This window comes from Sturnira hondurensis, unplaced genomic scaffold (genome assembly GCF_014824575.4).
Source record: "Sturnira hondurensis isolate 20B ecotype Veracruz unplaced genomic scaffold, ASM1482457v3 Scaffold0022017, whole genome shotgun sequence".
Lineage (NCBI taxonomy): Eukaryota > Metazoa > Chordata > Mammalia > Chiroptera > Phyllostomidae > Sturnira > Sturnira hondurensis.
This window is the reverse complement of record NW_028094648.1, coordinates 5,169,798-5,187,362: the sequence shown is the minus strand read 5'-3', so window position 1 is coordinate 5,187,362 and position 17,565 is coordinate 5,169,798. Positions and strand designations below refer to the sequence as shown.

The 17,565-nt window shown below is 38.6% G+C and overlaps 1 protein-coding gene across 1 annotated transcript; it reads left to right on the top strand.

The window, feature by feature from the left end:
- Nucleotides 1-532: 532 nt before the first annotated feature.
- EXOC1L (exocyst complex component 1 like) lies at nt 533-15,939 on the top strand. Its single transcript, XM_037034229.1, has 3 exons — nt 533-1,171; nt 9,416-9,546; nt 15,499-15,939. Exons 1-3 carry the CDS (start codon nt 1,051-1,053, stop codon nt 15,763-15,765), a joined length of 519 nt encoding a protein of 172 aa, XP_036890124.1. The 5' UTR covers nt 533-1,050; the 3' UTR covers nt 15,766-15,939.
- Nucleotides 15,940-17,565: the final 1,626 nt, after the last annotated feature.

Sequence of the window (17,565 nt, the reverse complement as noted above, 5' to 3'; positions counted from 1 at the left end):
CCACGCATGCCACAGCCTAGGAAACCTGGACTGTTCCTGTCCTCCCAAACACTCCCTGTGCTTTACTGGCTTACAGTGCTCCTCCCACAAAATAAACTCCTGTTCCTCCACCTCAAGACATTATCTCATTCATCAAGCTCTCATAGAACTTTCTCTCATGCTTTCTTGGTAAAAATATTTTTCTATATTCTCTTCTCTTTTGTGCCATTTATCACTTTTAAGCACTTATGATTACTGAGTACTCATCTCTAACTAGATGATAAACTCTCCTTGAGGATAGGAAAGTCACCCTCCCAAGAAATAAATACAATGCTTTGGCTCAATGAGTACCTAGTCAATTTTTCTTTGTAAGTAGTGAAATAAATAACATTAAAGTGAGCCCATTTTAAAAATAATTTGGATCCAGCCACCAGTACTGACTCTCTCTCAAAAAAGGAAAAAAAGCCAAGGTCTGACTGAGTTGCAGGAGGGAATAGCAAGGAGGGAGAGGAGCTTGTTGGAAGTGTCAGGAGCAAATACAAGTGCTCTTTCTCTTTCTGATGATGGCAAAGTCCTTAATGGAAGATGATCCCAATCAATAGAACCAGGCAGCTCATTTATATAATGGGATCAAGCTGAAGTAGTGGTCTTCCTCTGAGAAGTCATGGGAAAGGGGGGAAGGCTGCTACACAAGAATAACCAGGACTCCACAAGTCTAGCTGCCGGTGTGCATAAACGCGTTCCCCATCCACAAACCACAGGAGAGCTCTAGAGAGCAGCCTGCTTGAGCCTGGATGCTGGGGAGTGACAGTGGGGCTAGTGCTGCTGCTGTATTTTGGCTGCTGCTGCCGCTGCTGCCGCTGCCACTGAGCAGATCCCGCAGCAAGGGGTCTGACGGTGCGGAGTGCGCTGGGAGCCTGGGGCTGTAGGAACGGGATGTTAAGAGAGTGAGAGGTGGGAGGTGGGCAGGACTCACCAAGGAGCTGCAAACCAAAACAAGAAATCTAGGCAGCAAAAGGGAGGAAAGGGTGAGCTTGAGTCAAGATATCGGGCCAAGTGAAACTGGAGGAAATGTCATCATTGGTAAAGGAGGACTTGGAGAAGAAACTGTTTAAGCCGCTCTCGCAGAATCTGTGTGAGTTTATCGAAATAGAGTTCTCGGTCCAGGACAGATATTACCTCTGCGTGTCAGGTAATATGTTCTTTCTCTTATCATTTCTAAATGTAAATAACCCCAGTGGCTTGGGCGGTCGAGGGACATGCTTTGCATTTATTTTCCTGTACGACGATAGCATGTGTATCTTCTCATGATAGAACTTAACTACCCAAGTTCAGAATTTGGGTTCTACATAATTCTTAAGTGCTAAAATGGAAGACAGAAAGGACTGTTGTGTTAAGAATATTTTGGCTAATTGTTCAGAAACGAAACTGGGTAGGTACTTTCCCTTATTTGATTATTTTGTCTCTGATCTTTTATGTAATTCACTTGCAGAGCATGCAGATTTACTGTGGAAGAGCTCATTTTTGAAAATTCAACAGAGAACTCTGTACATTTTTAAATACACTGGAAAGTTGAGTTGTACCACTCCATTTCCAACTAGTCTGGACAACTAGGGTTCTCCTTTTGCATGCTAGGAAAGAAAAAATATCTCAGATTTTCTCCTGAGGGCTTATTTTGAATAGAGAATGATCTTTTTAAAATTCTTTCTCTTACAGGAAGTATGTTCACAGGAGTAATACTTTAGTGGGAGAACTTAGTTGATGAAGATGGAACTTTAATAGAATTTTTTCCAAACTATTTAACCAAAACTGGTTTTCCCTCATGGTTTTAAAATGTATGAAAATTGTCCAGAGGTAGAAATAGGCTTTTGCACTTAATTATGATTTTCCTAACCAGTAATTTTTGTACTGAATTTACACAGAAATCCTTGTACAACGATTGAATTTAATATACAGCTTTCCATTTTTTCCATGCATGCCTTTTAATGTTGTTGAGGGGCTTAGAAGGAAAGAGCTTAGAAACCCTAAGTGTCCACTGTGGATTTTCCTTTATCAGACACATACTTCATCATTTTTGGAAAACAACTTGTTAAAATCCCCTTCCTGGTAATTGGCTTAGAAGGACTTTCTAAAGATGTCAAGGGAAGTGCTGTAAGGGAAGTAGAACATCTTCTAAAAAGTGTTAAGAATTCTTTAAAATTTTATCAACCTTAATAAGTATAATATTTACTCAATAATAAAAACAGTGGTATATAGCCCTGGCTGGTGTAGCTCAGTGGATTGAGCGTGGGCCTGCGAACCACACGATCGCAGTTCGATTCCCAGTCAGGGCACATGCCTAGGTTGCAGGCCAGTTCCTGGCAGGGGACTCATGAGAGGTAACTATACATTGATATTTCTCTCCTCTCTCCTTCCCTTCTCCTCTAAAGATAAATAAATAAAATCTTTAAAAAAACAGTGGTATATATACACCTAGAATTTTACCTACTGTATTTTGCTATGTATAAATACAAAGTGTGGAGACTGGCATTTCAGTGAGGTAAAAAGTCTAACTAGCCCAGGAAAAGAATTCAAAGTATGGAAAAATTCAAATGAAACAATTTTAGAAACTATATTGTATCCTAACCATCAAATCTTAAATTATTTTTACTTAATACATTAGAGAAGATGCTTATTGCAACATTAACATTTTAATAATTTTATACCTTTGAGATCCTATTTTATAAAGCCAATTACACATTATGTAACCTTAGAATACAAGTATTTTTTAAGAGAAAGGTATAAGAAATGAAATAATCAGGATAATGTATATATCTAATTTACTAAATATATCTGAATGCCTCCCTCCAACTATATAATTAACTAAACTTGTTCTCTCTAATAGAAAAATCTCCTAGAATGAAATATTTGGATATGGATGTGACTTTTTTCTCCCCAGTACCCTTGAGTTCTGAGAAAGACACTGGGAGCTGGTATCACCTGCTGTCTTTCTTCATAAATGACAGGTGTCTTTTCAATAGGATTGGAGAGTCCAGGGGTTAGCATTGTTAACATGTATGAGGGCAATTCCGAAAAGATTCAGTGTTCTCTTCTGGGAAATGACTAAGTAAAGTAAGTGATCACTGTCCTTAGTAAAATTCAATGATTCTGTCACATAAGAAGCAAGAGAAAACAAGGCTTTCTCAGATGTGAGGAAGAGAAGACAATATTGTAATATTCCTGATAAAAGTTAGGATTGTAAGTAATATTAGTTCACTAAGTTTCACGACTCTCCTCTATATCATGTCCATCAATTTGAAAGCACTTTCCCCAAATGTAATATCACCATCTCTTTATGACTATTTCAAATACATTTAGACAGAACAGTAATTTAAGATAAAATCAATGTGAAGCTTGACAATCCTGAGCTTTGGTCCATGCTTTACTGAGAAAATTTCCATGGATGTGAATCGAACAGGTCATATCACAGTTGTTGAGGCAGGTAACTCCAGACTTGAATGGTGGCCACCTCCGGGGAAGAGAGAGACACATAGTTACAATTTTCTTTTCTATCCTACAATCCAGCAGTCCCAAATTTTTAAGAATCATATGTCTAGAGTAGTCACATCCCACTGTGAATTTTCCAAATTAAAGAAGATATGTTTAAATAAGTTAAACTTTCTATTTATCTGAACAGAGTCTGTCACATACAATAGTCTCACAATCGGATGATTGTGATTTGCTGTCATTTCAACACATTACCTGGTCAGTGTCAAAAATCAGATGTTATAGACTCAGTCACCCTCCCTGTAGTTTGCCAGGTCTTGCCAAGGGGGTCTTGGCATCTTAGTACCCTCCCACCTCAGGGTTCGCACGGTCATTTCTCCTCGGGGCCAGCTTCCCCTCGGCTAGAACATCATCCTGCCTGGCTGTGGAAAGCAGCATCTTCTTACGAAGGAGGGAGAAGCTGTATTATGTGTGGGCACTCGAAAAGGGGTAAGTCACTTGTGCAAAGACGAGAGTGTAGTTGAATTAAAGAAATTCTAAAGGACCTGAAATGGCACATAAAACATTAGCCACAATTAAATGGAAAGTAGCAGGGCATGGTGGAATGAATGTTGGAAGGTTTGGAATCAGAAAGAACAGGTGTGAAACCTGACTCTGCTCTGCCTACTTACCAGCTGTGAAGTTTGGGGCAAAATAATGAACCTCTGTGGACTCGGTATTGACATCTCTGAAATGGCAATAGTCACACCTGCATCACACACAGTGCTCTCCTGTTAAGTCTTAAGTCACAAATGTGATTAATTGTATTCCAAATAAATAAAATAAAAGGTAGGGTTATTGTTTTAGTATACAGAACAATGTATTTACTGTGAAACATGCTGAAATATATTTGTATCAGTAGTATATTTTGTAGATAAATATTTGTAATAAAAGTAAAATATACAGTATATGTATAAAAGTACATCTATTTAATATATAATAAATAAATATATTAAATTATATATTTTTAAATAGCAATTATATACATTTTCAGATAGATTATTTTAAGTATTCTCATATATTTAGAAAGACATTCTCCATTCATAGAATTAATTTGAAAATAAAAGGCATTTGTTAGCATTATGAAAGCAGTATACATAAATTTTCCATACATGTTGCATTTTGATGCCAGGACAAAACTACTTCTCTGTGAACCAGAGAATCTAACAATTTTGTCAAGTTATTTACAATAAAAATGTTAACCGTAAGAATATTTTTAAAAGAAGTTAATATGTTAATAAGAAACAAAATGCTAGAGACTGGGTGGCTTATAAACATCATTTATTCCTTATAGTTCTGAAGGCTGGGAAGTCCAAGGTCATGGCATTGGCAGATTCCGTGTCTGGTGAGGCCCCATGTCCTCATCCACAGGAGTCTTATCCCTATGACCTTGCATGGCAGAGGTCAAGGGGTCTCTCCAAGGTCTTTTTATAAGTGCACAAACGCCATTCATGAAGGCCCTGCCTCCCAAAGGCCCCACCTCGTAATACGGTCACCTTGGGGTTAGGATTTCAACATATGAATTTGGCTGGGGGACACAAACATTCAATCGATGGTACCCAGCATGGCCCCAGAATTGATTTTATAAAAATATTTCCAGCCCTGGCCAGTTTGCTCAGTTGGTTGGAGTGTCCTCCCATGGACCAAAAGTTGTAGGTTCAATCCTGGTGGGGGAACATACATGGGTTGCAATTTAGTCCCGGTTCCCCCAGGAGCAGATGGATCTCTCTCTCTCTCTCTAATAAACATAACCTTGAGTGAGGATTAAAAGACATTTCTAGGAAAAATATTATATGAAAATTACTTGATGAAATCAATAATAGCATTCTCAATGACCTCAAAACATCATCAATACACTGAAACATCTTCACTGAAGCTTCTTGTCATTGATAACTCACAGTAACTTTTCCTTATTGTTTAATTTCAGTGATGAACAACACTAGGGCTGTACACTACCAGTCATTTGTTTATTGGGAGCGCTGCTGTGCAGCTTTCTCCAGAGACCCTTCTTCCTCTGTTCTGCCAAATCACACTTGTTCGGTTGGCTGGTCTTCTTTGCATTTAGCCTCATAAATAACAGTGACTATTTTAATAGAGACAGTTATTGATGACAATGTTAATCTTAAAATCAAGAGTAAAAATAAATGGCAGACATGACTTAAGATTGTAATTGTGAAGGTGCTAACTAAAATACTGAAACTGGAGCAGGTTCATTCTGAATTTCAATAGGCCTATGGATATTACTCACTAAATGATAATTATTCAGTGTCATCTCTGATGTTACTGAAACCAACTGTCTAACATTTTGACTGTATAAACACATTTCTGTTTTAAGATGATGTGATAAGTTTCCACTTTCCCACTCCATTAATGTGGATATGGCCATTTAATTTTGGCTGGCAGCACAGCTGAAGTGTGGGAATTAGGGACTGGGGCCAGTCCAGCCTGAGCAGACTTCTCTCTCTCTTGGCTAACGAAGATCTCAGAGCCTCATTGGCTCCAGAGGAGGCTATTTTGCCAAATTGAGGAGACTGGACTGCCTCTGCGCTGCATCACTGTACCCAAAGATGAACACTTATAGCATGCTCCAACTTTCTTAGTTAATGTTAGTGGACAAAGACCATTAATGTAAGAAAACTTGATAACTGAGAGATCCTTTCTTAACATCTCTTTCTCCATTCCCTCCCTCCAACCCATCCTTTACAGAATGGCTGAACCCCCTGTCCCCCCCAAAACAAAAAAAACTTTCTAAAATATAAAACTTCTCCTATCCATTCACTTAAACTGCTTTCGTGACAGCCCTCCTCCCAAACACTCCCCCCCACACAGCTCTCAGGATGACATTTAAAGTCCTTCGCCCAGCATCCCAGACTGCCTCGCCCCTTCCCCCCTCCTTCGTACCACCTAGTCGCCCTCACACTTCAAGCCAACAATACCAAATGCTGTGCGACTTAAAAGTGTCAAGTATTTCATGCTTCTGTACACACGCTGTTCCAGGATTTTCACGCCTTTCTTCATTCTAAGTCCCACTGCCTTTTACAACTCAGAAGACCCCCTTCAAGAAGCTCTCCCAGACCCCCAGATGCATGACGATGTCCCTTCTCCGTGTTCCTAGTCACCCTGTCCTTGCCACATGCACAGCACTGTGATAATGTGTGTGGGAGGGGGTGTTTAAACATAACTTTTTCTTTTTGTTTCGAAATCATTCCAAACTTACTAAAGAATTGCAACAATAATAGTACAAATAACTGTTTTCCCGAAACAGTTGAGAGTAAATCGCCAACATGATGCCCCAGTGCCAACACTGAAACCTTAGGTTATAATTGCTCCAGGCGTTGACACTCTCCTATATAATCACAACACAACCATCACAATGAGGCAATCAACACTGATTCATTACTATCCACCAATCCACTAGCCCTACTCAAGTTTTTTTAGACGTTTATATTAGTTTCAGGTGTACTCCACAGACCTATACCTTTATACAACTTATAAAGTGATGAGATCAGGTGTTTTCTTCCTGGAGCCCCCACTCCCTGTAATCTTGGTGACAGCAGGAATGAATGGTGCTTCGTGGGAATTCTTCACTCCAATGCTTAGCACAGGGCTTTATTCAAAAGGGCTCTCAAACATTTATCAAATCAATGAGTCCGTGGATCTATAATCAATTAGCTGGTTATCATAATCTATAGATGAGGCAGTGGAATTTGCTTCAAATTACGTTTCCATACAATATCCTATTATCTCTCCCCATTCCCATCCTCTCCCACCCGCTAAGCGGTGAGGCAGCTAGGCAGACCGAGAACATCGTCCTCTGGGGCAGAGGTAGAGCCTTTGTGTAGACAGACACAACCGCCTTTTTGGTCCACAAACGAACCTTTTTTAGTGCTGGAGACATGTGCATAGGCAGAAACCCATCAACTTTTGCACACTATTTCAGAACTCTGAGCCATTTTTTTGACCTCTGGTTAAGATCTTCTGTTCTAGGTCCCCTCCAGGACATGGCTCTCGATCACTCCCTTTGTCCTTAAATATGTGATCCCTCCTCCTCCACACTCTTAGAAATTGAGATCTAAATCATAGCCTTTAGTCTCTTCTTATTTCTTCATTGAATCCTACCTAACCCAGGAACTGGCAGACAGTATGCACCCAGCGTTCGTGCGTGAAAGAATCCTCTGCAAGCTGCCTTCTGCCTTTACCGTTCTAGAGAAACTGCCCACAGGGAAGAAATCAGTGATCTCCCCCAAGTCAGATTCCGTGCCTGGACTGAACTCCTGCTTCACCCAGCAAAATGGCTTCACAGGATTGTCTTCAAATCTTCAAAATTCTCGTCCTCTTGATATTCATAGCATTGCACTGTTTCTTTTCCGACAGCCCCTTCTCAGACCGCTCTGCTGGCAAGTTTTTCTTCTCCACTGTCTCACCTTTTCCTTCTGCTCTTTCACCTACTCTCCTAGTCTTGCAAACCTGTCCACACAGAAAAATACCAGGTCCATATCTCCATTCTTAAACTGTAAAGTTCCACCTCTTTCCCTTTGGAGATGGGTCATCATTCCCTTCACCCAGCTCGCCCTCCTGACTTTCCTATTTTGGTTTCCATCTAGTGTTATTTCTACCCAATGTCATCAATGCCTCAGGGATTTGCCACTTCTGTTTCCACAGCCCACACATCCTGTGCTTAGATTACAACACTAGTCCCTTACAGAAAATGAAACACTTTAACAATGACTATAAACCAGGGACTACCCTCCACATCACTTACCTATCACTGTGATAATGCTGTAATAGAGTGCTTTATACAGTCGTAACTAGGAAGACATGCCAAAGTAGCATTTTCCAGGACCAAATGTCTTCCCTAACGACAGATTCCAGTTTCATTCTTGGAAGACAGAACCAGCTTACATCTCAGTGACAGCATCCATGTTGAATGAAAGTTTAAGATATTTGATTCCAACTGCCAGCTCTCCACACCTGTACATCTTTATAAGATATATTTTATGAAACTTATGTCTGTTAGTCTTGTCTCCTCAACAAAACCATACATTTCTAGAGGATAAGGACCACGTCTAATACTTGTACCCATTGTGGCATCTATAACACTTCTACCGGGCACATAGCAGATACTCAATAATTACTCCTTCATTGACTCATCAATAATTTTCAACTCAGGAGTTCTAACATTAAAATTCTGATGTTTTCATGTGAGGCCAAAGACAATGATTTTAAGGCCAGGAAATCATTTCCTCATTTTGTTCACATAAAATAAGCAGTGATTTTCCAACACTTTTTAAAGAACAGCACTAAAACTTTTTGTCTTGGTGACACATTTTGAACACTAGAATTTTGGAGACACTCTAGGGAAGACTGAAAATCTCAAACAATACCAAACAGGTGTATCTGGGATGCAAGCTTTTCTACATCAAAACATCTCATGGTAACTTGAAAAGAAAGCCTGTTGGTGCTCACTCTGCGACCCTGTGTTGCTGGGTGAGCAGAACCGTTTACTTCCCTGACCTCACTTACTTACATCATCATAAATTAAAATTCCAAATCGTTCTGGTAAACACTTTGGCACTGACTATATGCTAACACTAAGCCTCTTATTTTCTGCCCTGCGTTGATCCCCATTCCCCACCACAAAACATAGCTAAAAGCACACAGCTCAGTGTTCTATCTGACAGACATTACTGTGGCTGAATGTAACCACAACTGTAGCAAAAGTAATGACATGGAGCAAATCTGGGGGCATACTTGTGAAGGTTCAGATACATCAGGGTTCATAAAGAGGATTCAGATACAATGTAGGTTCAAACTCACTACGTGAAAAAGGGTTACATAAATACTGAAAAGTATGGTGCTGAGTAATTTATCATCTTCTAGGAGTTTATGTAAGTGTTTTTCTGTCCTACAGTGACCAAAAATGAAGAAGTAAAAATAATTATGGTGAAACACTACAGAATAGGCTTAGATGAAAAATATGAAGTAACCAAAAAGTGGTCTTTGAACGATCTGCAGATGATTGATGGAAAAGAAGCAGATACCGTAAGTGTTACACTTTGTAAGGGACACGTGGGATCCATGGGCTAGTGATCTTTAAGCTCAATATCCTACTTCATATGTTCTTGGCATGTAATTAAATGTTAAAATGGCATGGTGTTCTTAAGTGGTAAAGTTCAATCTACTGGAATGATGTACAGGTCATTTTTTGTTGTTGTTCTGTTTTTATCAGTTTAAATTTGAATTTCGGCTATTAAATTTAAAAGTCTTTCCCAAGGCTTCTTAACAGGTTAAACGCACTCTTCCTGTCAATCTGGACACTTTAAATACATGGCACTTCCACCGCCACTCCCTCCCTCCACCCCAAATTCCTCCATAAGATTCGGGGATTCCTTCCCTCAGTTTCTACAAGTTTTACTATCAGCCATTTGATCCTCCAGGAGGATCAATAATTCTTGGAAATCCTACAACCTTAAAATGAAAAGATTGCGGGGGAAAGGATGTCTGCTCCAGTCTCTCCACTTGACCCGATGTCAGGCGGTTTTCCCAGTCTCCTTGATCTCTCCTACTGTTGGAAAGCTCATTCCCACATGAGGCAGTCCATTCTGTTTTTGAAATGCCATACTATACTTTTTATTGTTTAATTTTATTAAGTTTGTTGAGGTGACATTGGTTAATAGGGTGACATAGGTTTCAGCCATACTTTATTATTTTTTAAATTTTCTACTTATGTTGAACCAAAATATCCACCTATCAGTCCTACTTCCGCCATTTGTAGCAATTCAGAACAACTCCAATCCTTCTTTCATATAGCAGCCTTTGCAATAGTTGAGGGTGATTGTAATGTCCCCTCAAGTTTCCTTTTTTCTAGGTTAAATGCTCCCATTTTGTTCTTTAAACAACTTTCATATGAAGATCGCATAAGCTGATAGATATGACAGGATAACAGACACCGAGAGGCAGTAGCGCTGCTGCTACCGTTTTTCATGGCTTTGCTCCAACACCCTTTACTGCACTATTTTCTCTTCTGGAATCTTCTTGTTTGCCCAGAGTTACATGCGATATTTTAGACTTAGGGTGACTAACTGGCAGTTCCCTTGCTCTGGATTCCTTATTTCTATGAAACACTTAACTGAAATCTCAGGTCTTTGTGTATAAATTGCCATTTAATCCCCTGCCATATGCTCTAGTTACATAAAATAAAACCTAAATAAAGGTCCTGGGTGATCTGGCTTCTTTACCACTGGTCATCCCCACCTTGAACTTTACACGTTCACCATGCTTTACTACTTACTCTTGAGGCTTAGAATGCCCAGTCACCTCTATCTCTCACCCCATTACGAGACTCTCCATTGGGTAAAGTCTTGCTCATGTCTCCCTTCCCTAAGGGAGGGAAGGATATAAATGTGGATATAAATGTGTTATAGTCATAATCCCACAAACTGCAAGTGTTGGCTTTTTCTGATTCTTCTTGGGATGGAAAGCTTCTTAAAAAAAAAAAAAACCTGGGACCATGATTATTAACCTTTTACTGTAGCCTTCAACCTGACATATATTAGACACTCAATAAATATTTGTATTATTGTTGGAAGTAGAATTTAAATTTATTCTTTTTTTTAGATTTTATTTATTTATCTTTAGAGGGGTAGGGAAGGAGAGAAATATCAGTGTATGGTTGCCTCTCATGAGTCCCCTGCTGGAAACTAGCCTGCAATCCAGGCATGTGCCCTGACCGGGAATCAATCCGGGATTGATTGCTTGATCGATTGATTGAGTGTGGTTCGAAGGCCCACGCTCAATCCACTGAGCTACACCAGCCAGGGCTAAACTTATTTATTCTTAATCCTACTAAATACTGTATTCCTAATCTGGCTTATTCTTCCACCTATCAACTCTTCTAATAGTATGATTTTTAAAAGAGTCACTATAATGTGATGCAGACTTAACAACCATAACATTCAGGACTTCATTCAAGTCAATAATGAAAACAATGAAGCAGGTGGGGAAGTGTATGCCTCTAGGTGGCAGGTAGGATATCATTACTACTACTATTACTACTAACAGTAGTACTGCTACCTGCTACCGTGTCACACTTAGTGAACTCCTATCAGGTGCCCAGAACCACAGGAAGCTCTTTCCACACATAATTTCACCTAGTCATCACAAAATCCACATGAGTTAAATTCCATTATTATTCCTGACTTACAGATAAAGAAAAATGAGACTTAAAGACATTAACTGACCTGCCCAAGGTCACAAAGCTATTAAGCGATAGAGATAGATTTCTGACTTTACCCAGAAATCTATTAAATAGCTTTCTTTGGATTGGTTGTTTAACATCTCTGCAAATTCTTATATATTCATTCACTCATTCATTCATTCATTCATTCACTGAGAACTCAAGCTTTGCCAGGTCCTGAGGCCACAGTGGAGAATTAGACACACATAAGCCCTTAACTCTGCATTATTTACATAATTATTTAGTCTCAACGCCTAAGTTTTGTCCCTAAGATCTTTACTGAAATCAATATATGCTATCTGCTACTTTCTTGACTTATCACCTAAGAATCCTCTTTTAAAATTTGGTATGTTTGGCATGATACTCAGTAAACGCATGCAGGATTTCATTGCTTTCTTTTCTAATGACTCATATAGCATTTTTCTGATAATACATCCTACATAACTGTTAGGAAATAATTAGGAAGTATCTCCTAACATTTACATATCAATATGCTGGAATATTATACACACACACAACAAGTTTCCAAGAGAATACCTCAGAACACAATTGTTCACCATTTAGTAAGTTTTAAAGAAGTCTGACAAGTACAAAACTTTTCTAGAATATTCTCAGTTTGTATATTTAATCTGTCCCATTATTAAAATTGAAACCTGAACCTTCAATTTTAGTGCAAAAAATACACAGAGGTATGTGTAAGTATATGTATATATGAAATAAACCAGTACTTTAACAATAATTATCTCTGTGTGATAAGATTACACATTTTTAGATTATTATTTTATTTATACTTTTATGTACTTAACAAATTTTCTTTGCTGCAGTAAATTTTATCAGAAATCATTGTCAAGTTCACTTACCTATAGCTTCAAGAATTACCATCCCCATCTCTTTTTTTGACCATTCTTCATTTTTTTTGAAGTTCTCAAATGGTAATGCTGTTGTAAGTATTTCTGCAGGTTTATTCAGTGTCTGGAGATGCACTCAGCAAGCCTGTCAGCTCACAGTCATTGCAGACAAACAGCCCTGCTCTGCTTTCTCCTCGCCTTTCTGGTCTCACACTGTTGAGTCTTCTCTTTCCTCTTGGAAGATCATTAGCTTTGAAAGTAGACTAGATACCTCAAAAGTTGAATATTTCTATTTTTCTCATCATTTGGGACCTAAAATAATAGATTGCCAGAAGAAAACCTATAATATCCAAAGAGTAGTCTTTTTAAAGATTTCTTTTCTGTGGATGAAGCAAAAATATTTCAGTTGTTCCTGGAATTTCATTTCTACTTTCCCTTTGAATCAAATCCTCAGGGGTCAGCAATTATATTTATTTATATATGTGTGTGTATATATATGTATATATAATTGAGAACATATTTATGTGTGTGTGTGTGTGTTCTCAATAGCAGTCATATAGTTTTAAATAGAGCAATTTCAAGCTGGAATGCTGTCAACCTTTTAAAGGAATGGAATTGAAATTAAAATCAATTTATAAAGCAGATATCAAAATGTCTGGGGATTTGGAGATTGACACGGTACAATGGGAGAGAAAATGATGCAGCAAAAAAAATGGGGTTGGGTTGACTGCAATCTTGGTTCTGTCCTGGCTCTGCCAAAAATTTCATGTGTGGCCTGGGCTTCACCTCTCTGGAAACTATTATCCCAACGATAAACAGGAGATCACTGAATGACATCTGAGATCCCCTTTTAGCTCTAGGAACCTATCAGGACAGACAGAGGGAGGGGAAAGGGTGAGAGACAGGGAGGGAGGGACAGAGAGAAGGAAGGAGGGAGGAAGGAATTCTATTTTTAAAATGTGGTGCATTTGGCACCAAGCAGAAAGAAGAAATATTTTTCCCTCTGAACATCCGTAAATAGGTTTATTCTCTTCTTTTATCCCTACCCACCCTCTCAAATTCAGGAAGGAAGGAAGGAGGGAAGGAAGGAAGGAAAGAAGGAAGGAAGGAAGGAAGGAAGGAAGGAAGGAAGGAAGGAAGGAAGGAAGGAGCTTGTATTTTATGTGCATGCTTCCTTCTCAGGCTTCAATTATTAGGCTAAAGGAAACTATCAGTCCTTTCCAAGTATCTCAAAAGGATGAAGGATATTTTCTACATGAGGAAGAGCAAATGTTTCAATGAGGGAACTATATATGGAGGGTGATTAGCATTTGGTGACAGAATGGGTGTGATTTCCTTTTACTGAGATGCCCTGCAGAAGTGCCATTCAAGCTGCAATCATGATAGCCAGGGAAATTTTTACAAGGTGTGACTAGGGGAACACTGCACTTAAAATCACATCACCCTTATACATTTTCTTCTTTTTTAATCCTCACCCAAGAACATACTTATTGATGAGAGAGAGAGAAACATTGATGTGAGAGAAACATTGAGCACTTGCCTCTTGCATGTGCCCCAGGTGGAGACAAAACCTGCAATCCAGGCATGTGACCTGACCAAGAAGCAAACCTGTGACCTCTCAGTTTATGGGACAATGAGCCACAGCAACCAAGGCCCTTGTACATTCTTTTTAGAAGGGTTGTTTGTTTTTAAATTTTGTTAATAATATAGAGCAAGGTGGCAGTAACACTACCATCACAATCTTTGGAGGCAGATTTGGGAAAGGGAACTATCTTTATTTTATTAACCTCCATATTACGCAGTTTATATAATTAATCTCACAATAAACTTCATAGCAATCCTGTCCAAAAAAAGAGGAGAAAAGACAGGGTCAGATTCCATAAATACTTTGTCCGTGTTATATCCGAGATTCAAAATGGTTGTTTAACCTCTAAACCCATCTTCTTTTCCTGGCCTGGTGCAAGAGTTTTTCCTACGTGAAAGATACCTCCATTGTTTGTGCATAATGCTTACACACCACCTGGTAACAAATTATGCACTCTCCTATTGGCCTCTCTGCCTCGGTGTCAGTTACAGGGCAATGTTTACCTCCACTTCTCTTTTTACAGAACTACTTCAGATCAGCTCAACACACACTCACTGGGAACCTAGTAGTTACCATGAACACAAAGAAAATAACTCAAACCCTCTGCCCTCAAGGAGAGTTAGGATTTGGCAGAGTATGAATGTGAAAGCCTTTTGTAAACTGAAAAGCGCTTTGTAAGTGCAAGGCATTGTTGTTACTGTTATTAGTAACAGTGCCAAAGATTATTCTAACATGCAAGACTTAGATCAGGTTTGATGTCTTCTTTTTCTCAAAACATCTACACCAGAAGTATAACAAAAGCCTAGAGCAGTCCAATAAGAGGCAGTCATTAATAATTTTTCAGTCTCAGTCCAATGATTTAATGGTCCTTGTTATTAACTTCAAAGGTAACTCCTTGCTGTTAACTTGATGTGTATGCAGTATGCCAAAAGCTAATTAGCCTTCCTGTACTTCCCCCGCTTCTGCCTTTGAAGTAGCACCGGAACAAATTCCCAGGAGAAAAAAGGAGAAATCTATTCTCCTCTCCTTTACCCATCTTCTCAAATTCACTACCTTGGGAAGAGTTGATAATTGCACATTCTGACACATGTTTTACTTGCATAATTGAAAAATTACAGATCCTATAAAAATAATCTTTATTGTTCTTTTTAGAAGCAATGCGTTTGAAGCAGGTAGCTTTTGAAAGTTCATGTGTAGGTTTTAGAAATATGTTTGGTACTAGTACTTTATACTCAAAAAGCACATACAAAAGAATCTGAGAGAATCCAGAAAATCGAGTTACCTTGCTGACTACAAACAAAAGCATGTCTCTCTTTCTCTTCTAGGACAACCCATTTTTTGATCTGCACTTCAAGAAAGTGTACCGTTTGGAAGCATATAGTTGTGCTTCTAAATATGCCTTTGCTCGAACTATAAATAAGCTGAATCATGCATATCTTAAGAAGGACTTACAGATCGTGAACTTTGACTCGACTTACATTAACGATGATTCTGTGTGGTCCTCCAACAACAAGGATTGCTTGGTTCTCATGAGAATATGCTTTTATGCCTTCAATCTGCTGTGCCTGTCCCTGTGTCCCCTGCCACTCTGAAGATGCAGACCCTTTTTTCATCAGTATTCTACAAAATGGTTCCCTAAGTAAATGTTGGTAGTCATGATTTTGGTTTTTTCCCCTTCATGAGTGACTGTTATTTATATGGAAATAAAGTGACGCTTTGTGAATTGCAGTAAAATGTGTTTTAATAAAGTCATCTGACATTTGGGACTTTTGCCTATGTGCTCCTTGGTAACTTTGGAAGGAGTCGAATGGTTTTGCCTAAATTGGTATTCTCAATGACTATCTTAAAAGGCCTAAATATATGAAAAGACAGCCCATGCTCATGGATAGGAAGACAATATTGTTAAGCTGTCAGCATGACCCAAAGCCATCCATGGATTCATTGCAATCCTCATCAAAATTCCAATGACTTTTTCTTTTTTGCAGAAATGGAAAAGCCAATCCTCACATTCATTTGAATTCCAAGGGTCCCCAAATAGCCAAACAATCTTGGAAAAGAAGTACAAAATTGAAGGATTCACATCTCCAATTTCAAAACTTACTGCAAATCTACAGTAATCAGAACAGTGTGGCAGTGGCATAAGGGTAGACATATGAAGCAATGGAATAGAACTGAGAGTTCAGAAATAAACCTATCATCTACAGTCAACTGATTTTTGACAAGGATGCCAATCTTATGCAAAGAGGAAAGAATAATCCTTTCCATAATGGTTCTGGTACAACCAGACATCTTTGTGCAGAAGAATACAACTGGACCCCTATCTTACAGCGCACACAAAAATCAACTCAAATGGATTAAAAACTTGAATATAAAATCAGAAACTATAAAAATTCTTGTTGATTACTAGGTTGATATTTTTAATGGTGATTTTCTATTACTGTCATTTTCTTTTATGATTTGAGAAAGTATCACATAATTGATAAGGGGCTAACATCCAAAATATATAAAGAATTTATATGACTCAATAGCAGAAAAAGAAATAATCCAATTAAAAATGGGCAGAAGATCTGAAGAGACAGCTAAAAACGAGGAGGACTATCATATACCTACAACATCCAAGTGGGGACAGATGAGTTAGTTGTGTCTCAGTCCTTGGAAGCAAGTCACTTAGCTGTCTAGGTGTGTTGAAAATGAAAATGCCCTCTAGCTGAGGACAACAAGTAAAAACACGTTTTTTGGGGGGTCAAAGCAGGCAGTTCAAATGACAGTAGGCTAGAAAAACCTTACACATCTTGTAATCTTTCACTGTCCTCTGCAGCTAATAAAAACCTATCTGTATAGCTCATGTGTTTGCTTCTCAGGTAAAAAGTTCAAATTGTGGTTCATGAAAGTGACCATTTCCTATATTGAACTGATGTTTTCAGAGTAAGATTGAAGACAGTATCTTATTCACCTTTGAATTATACACAGGAAGCATAAAAGATACGTGTATTTATTTTCTTCACCTGTAATCCTAATAAAGGAAATCTGACTTTTTAGGTACCTACTGACGACTAGATCACATTTGCTTATTTTATGTTTCTCCTCTCTTCCCTTTGCCTTCTCTGTGTTCTTTTCTTCCCCATTCTTTTTAAGTTTAATTCCTCTGCAAGCCAAAATGTCTTCATTTCTCTTTACTCTTTCCTTATATATTTTTTCTTTTACTCCTCTGTAAAAGTTAAGGAGTAACTACGGAGCAAGTCCTTTGAGATTCCTGAGGCCTTACTGCCAAGACTGACAGAGTAACCCATATAGGCATTCAGGGTGTGCCACGCAAAAAGACCACATCTAAAGGAGAAAAACTACTTTTTTCTTAAAGATTTTATCTATTATTTACTTCTGGAGATGGGGGA

What these genes read in the sequence shown, in the direction of transcription:
- EXOC1L (XM_037034229.1), top strand. Translation starts at nt 1,051, where the DNA reads ATGTCATCATTGGTAAAGGAGGACTTGGAGAAGAAACTGTTTAAGCCG. An exon ending in ATATTACCTCTGCGTGTCAG is followed by an intron (nt 1,172 to 9,415) that starts GTAATATGTTCT and finishes TCTGTCCTACAG; the next exon opens with TGACCAAAAATGAAGAAGTA. An exon ending in ATGGAAAAGAAGCAGATACC is followed by an intron (nt 9,547 to 15,498) that starts GTAAGTGTTACA and finishes TTTCTCTTCTAG; the next exon opens with GACAACCCATTTTTTGATCT.